General features: G+C 32.8%; 1 protein-coding gene across 1 annotated transcript; it reads left to right on the plus strand.

The window, feature by feature from the left end:
• The first annotated feature begins 700 nt into the window (after positions 1-700).
• Positions 701-3,623, plus strand: LOC100811212 (pectin acetylesterase 8). The gene is made up of 10 exons (XM_041010280.1): positions 701-821; positions 929-1,011; positions 1,403-1,529; positions 1,751-1,830; positions 1,953-2,039; positions 2,122-2,246; positions 2,341-2,401; positions 2,492-2,545; positions 2,632-2,709; positions 3,594-3,623. Exons 1-10 carry the CDS (start codon positions 701-703, stop codon positions 3,621-3,623), a joined length of 846 nt encoding a protein of 281 aa, XP_040866214.1.
• The last annotated feature ends 1,201 nt before the right edge of the window (positions 3,624-4,824 follow it).

Raw genomic sequence — 4,824 nt, forward strand, 5'->3', positions numbered from 1 at the left:
TTTCACTCACATTTTAATTCAAATCACACCACTCCCTTCTTCCTTTCCAGGTCCTCCTAGTGACCTTCATTCTCTCCATATGCTTCTTCCTTCTTGTTTTCATTTTTTCTCTTTTGATCATTTCTTGTTGTGGGGTTGGAAGAAGTAGGCTATGTTTTTTATTTTATTTTGGGGTGTAGAATACATAAAAAAAGGTCATTGAATATAGCTCTATAGTAAACTGTTGTTAATATAGGCAATGTTCATATTTTTATTGTAAGTTTTATCTACCAATAGGGCCATTGGGGTGCTTCATTTAACTTGCATTAATATTGGAAGTTTCATTTTCTGGGCTAGTTTATCGAATTGGGTTAACTTTCTGGCACTAAACAGATAAAAGTGTTCAGAATTCTATTATTGTGGAATGGTTTGAAATATTTCATCTACCTTCTCCAACAAGAAAACAAGTCTTTTTTATCTAATATCACTTTACCATTCTTGTTCATAATTTTCATTCTATGATCTCTGTTTCCTCTCCCTTTCTCTCTATTAAAGGTTCTCCACAATAGTTAATGAAGCTCTTTTTATTTTTGGCAAGCCAAAATAATTTGGCTTTATGTGAATTAGTTAAAATACCATATTGATATTTTTTATAAGGAACCATGTGTACCATGTTTTCTATGCATAGGTTTATCGTTTGCTTTTGGTTAAACTTTGCTAAATGGAGAGTGCAAGAATCAGCCACTGGTTAAATCTTCTAGTTTGTGTACTGCTATTGCTCAAGGCAGAAGGATCTTCAGTTCCATTGACTTTGGTCAAGAATTCAGAAACAAAAGGAGCTGGTGAGAAATTTTTGTTGTGATATCATGGAACTTTAATTCTCCATTGCTTCTATTTTTAGTAATATTTATATAATATATAATAAATTGAAGCTTAACGTGTCATGCAGTTTGTTTGGATGGAAGTCCACCAGCTTACCACTTTGATAAGGGATTTGGAAAAGGGATTAACAACTGGATTGTTCACATTGAGGTATGTTCCTTTCAGGAAAGTGGTACCAATAATATATCTTTTTAATACATTTTGTTTTGAGTACAATACAGCTAGAACAATGCGCTACCAACACTCTCTATTAATGGCTGAAATTTATTGAAAATTACAAATCTTGATGGGTCTCATTTTTTATTTAATGAATCGCTCTCATGATTTAGAAGTAAAATTCACCAAAATTTGTGATTTCTAACAAATTTCAGTCAATAGTAGAAAGAGTATTAGTAAGAGTGCTACTAGCCTTCCTTATACAACTACTTTCATCTCTTGAGTAATTTTTAAATGTCAAATTTGTCAATTGCTTTTTCTTTGTTTTGACAAACCATGGAAAGTTCTCTTTTCTTGGTAATGAACTTCATTAAAATTTATTTAGGGAGGAGGATGGTGCAACAATGTCACGAGTTGCCTTGACCGTAAGAACACTACCTTAGGTTCATCTAACCACATGTCGGATATTTCCTTTTATGCAATTTTAAGCAATCAGCAACAGTTTAATCCAGGTAATTTCCACTAGTCAATATGAAAGATTTGGAGTGATATTTGAAATCTAGAGGATATTCTCTGACTTGCGGGAGTACTTACTCTCATTTCTATTTGTCTTTTATATTATTTCTTTCTGTTGCAGCATCATTCTGATACAAAACGTATCACAATGTGTATTGTTTCTATTTGAGTTGTGAATTGTTTTGCTCAGCTTTCTAACGAAATTTATAAATTTCAGATTTCTACAATTGGAATAGAGTCAAGGTTAGGTACTGTGATGGTTCATCGTTTACCGGTGATGTGGAAGAAGTTGATCCAGTAAGTTTTGCAGAATTCAAAGGAATTTTAAATTAAATTCCGAGGAAAATATTAAGTGTTGGTAAATTTTATTTTTCCAATTGTCTTTCTGATGAGATTTGTATATCTGATGTATAAATCAGACAACCAATTTGCACTTCAGAGGAGCAAGGATTTTTTCAGCTGTAATGGAAGAATTACTAGCAAAAGGAATGAAGAACGCTAAAAATGTATTAGACATTGATGATTTGGCACTTTTTTTCTTCCTCGTGAATGGTTTTTTCTTTCCCTAACTGAAACTTGTACCTGCAGGCTATTCTCTCTGGCTGTTCAGCTGGAGGATTGACTACTATATTACACTGTGATAGCTTTAAAGCTTTGTTGCCTTCTAGAGCTAATGTGAAATGTGTTCCAGATGCTGGTTATTTTGTCAATGTGTATGCTCCTCTAATTTGTTTTCACTTAACTTTTTTATTTATTTCTTATAGTTCCTTAGACCATTGAATGATTTAATTTGTTGTTGTACAATAGAGAGGATATTTCAGGAGCACATTCCTTTCAAGAGTTCTACAGTGAAGTTGTTTCAATACATGTACTACTTGCATGTCTTTTCTCTTTTGATTATTTTCTAATGGTCAAAACTTTCATTAAATAGAGACTGATTTTTTTTAAACTATTTTAGGGTTCAGCAAAGAATTTACCCACATCTTGCACTTCAAAACACAACCCAGCACTGGTAAGTTTCAAGATTGTCACTTGTAATTTTTACTTTTATCTTTGCAATTTCTTTGGTGTTACTGATGCTTCTGAATTGTTGTGTAGTGTTTTTTTCCACAATATGTGGCATCACATATCAGTACCCCAATCTTCGTTGTTAATTCAGCCTATGACTGGTGGCAGGTTAGATTATTCTGTTGCTAAAGAAGTTTCAGTTTGTTTCCAGAGAATCAGAGTGGTGGTCCTTTAGAATATATCCTAGTAGGCAATTCTAGTGCGTTTTTTGGGAGTTAGCTTTTCACATATTTCATATATAGCACATAGTTGCTTAATTAACTAATGGATGAAATCCGTTCATGCAAAATCAATTGGTATAAAAACTGTATATGCAAAGGTATGGAGGAGGTTCATTGTACATAACCTTTACCCGTGCATATGCAACAAGACTGTTTCCGAATTCGTAAGTATATGATAAGAAATTGAGCAAAAATTACTCTACATTATCTCTTCATCTTAGTATTTCCTGATTTCACTATCAATCTTTTTCTTTCAAAAGAGAACTCTGAAATATAAGTGAATAAAGCATAGTCATATTTGCCAATTGAAAATAAGCTTAGTAAAGTCTTTTTTTCTGATCCTCAAGATATTGCTTTTGATTCAGATTGGAAACATCTTTGTACCTAGCTCTGCGGATCCCAGTAATAGTTGGCATAGTTGCAAGCTTAATTTAAGCAACTGTTCACCTGATCAACTAAGTAAATTGCAAGGTGAACACTTTCTGATCTTAATAGCCTGTGTATAATCAAATTTTGTTACATACAAAAGTATTTCACTGTGCTTCTAATCAATCCTAGAAAACAGTCTAAAAATTGTCCTGCCTCAGTCACCACTTGATGTATGTAACTTGTTCACAGACCTTAAAATTTTAAAACACTGGCATGAGAAAGAAAAAATAACATGTAAAAGGGTTATCCATTTGAGTAAAAGCTTCTAGTAGAGTTCCAAACAGCAATATTTTTCACCACTTCTACGCCATTTGAGTGAAAATATAGTTTTGTGATTTTCAGGCTTCAAAAGTGAATTCCAAAGGGCATTGAGTGAGGTAGGAGATTCTCCATCTAAAGGAATGTTTATTGACTCTTGCTATGCCCACTGCCAAACAGAAACACAAGAGACATGGTTTAAAAGCGGTTCTCAACTGCTTGCCAATAAAGTGAGATATTGCCTTATTTTCTCCCTTTTCCAGAATATAAGCATTTTTGTGTGGTTTTATTTTAGGAAAAATGTGTTTTTGATTATTGTACTTTCCGTCAAACTTAGTTATAGTCTTTGTCCTTTGAAATTAATGAAGCCAATCCTCCAAATATTGAAATATGTTATTTTTGTGATTTCGTCTCTCTTCAGTCTTCACTAACTTTGTTGATGACAAAATCATATATTTTCAAAAGTTAGAAGACTGATTTCATAGATTTAAAAGTATAAGAACTAAAATCAATATTGACCAAAAGTAGAAGGACCAAAACCATATTTTTTTTCCTTTTTTTTATCATTACTTCCTTTTGTATCCCGTTGAAAAGCTAACTTTGTATGCATTGCATTCTACAGACTATTGCCAAGGCAGTGGGAGACTGGTTTTATGGTCGAAGTCCTTTTCACCATATAGATTGTAATTTTCCTTGCAACCCTACTTGCCACAATCGTGTATTTCAAGTAAAAGACTACCCTGGAATATAAATTTGTCTGATCAAATATATATATCATTCTTATAAACCACACTTATCATTTAACTGGTTATTGTATGAGAAATTAAGGTTTATAAGTAACAAAGCTAGCAAAATGAGAAAATGCTACCATTACACTGAGCTTGTGTGCTGTGAGCCCTCAATCAATGTTGTAATTGTTGTATTCATATTAAAACAAACTAATTTAAAAATTAAAACTGTTTAGCCAAAGTACATTAATGATTTAGTTGTATAACAGCCCAAGAGGCATTAGGTTAAGAGCTTGTAATAGTCTCTATGTTTAAATAACATGACCAAAGGGAAGTAAGGTGCATTAGCAAGGAGGACCATCTTTCCAAATTATCAGAATAAGAGCTTGCGATTCCTGTAATTAACCACCAGTAGTTTCGGTGTACAAATGCGTCCACACCAAGAATTTAATCCATACTTTAATTTGAAGTAATTTCATGTTGCATATGCCTGACATTTGGGAATCATTTTATTATATCAGCAAGTCAACGTTATTATAGAGTCAACATATCACTATAATGTGACATTTTTCTACACTTCCGCCATT

This window comes from Glycine max, chromosome 16 (genome assembly GCF_000004515.6).
Source record: "Glycine max cultivar Williams 82 chromosome 16, Glycine_max_v4.0, whole genome shotgun sequence".
In the NCBI taxonomy this organism is placed as follows: Eukaryota; Viridiplantae; Streptophyta; class Magnoliopsida; order Fabales; family Fabaceae; genus Glycine; species Glycine max.

Excerpts from the sequence above, each read along its gene's own strand:
- LOC100811212 (XM_041010280.1), top strand. The coding sequence starts at position 701 with ATGGAGAGTGCAAGAATCAGCCACTGGTTAAATCTTCTAGTTTGTGTA. Across the intron at positions 1,530-1,750 it reads TCAGCAACAGTTTAATCCAG|ATTTCTACAATTGGAATAGA; the intron begins GTAATTTCCACT and ends TATAAATTTCAG. Across the intron at positions 2,402-2,491 it reads GTGAAGTTGTTTCAATACAT|GGTTCAGCAAAGAATTTACC; the intron begins GTACTACTTGCA and ends AAACTATTTTAG.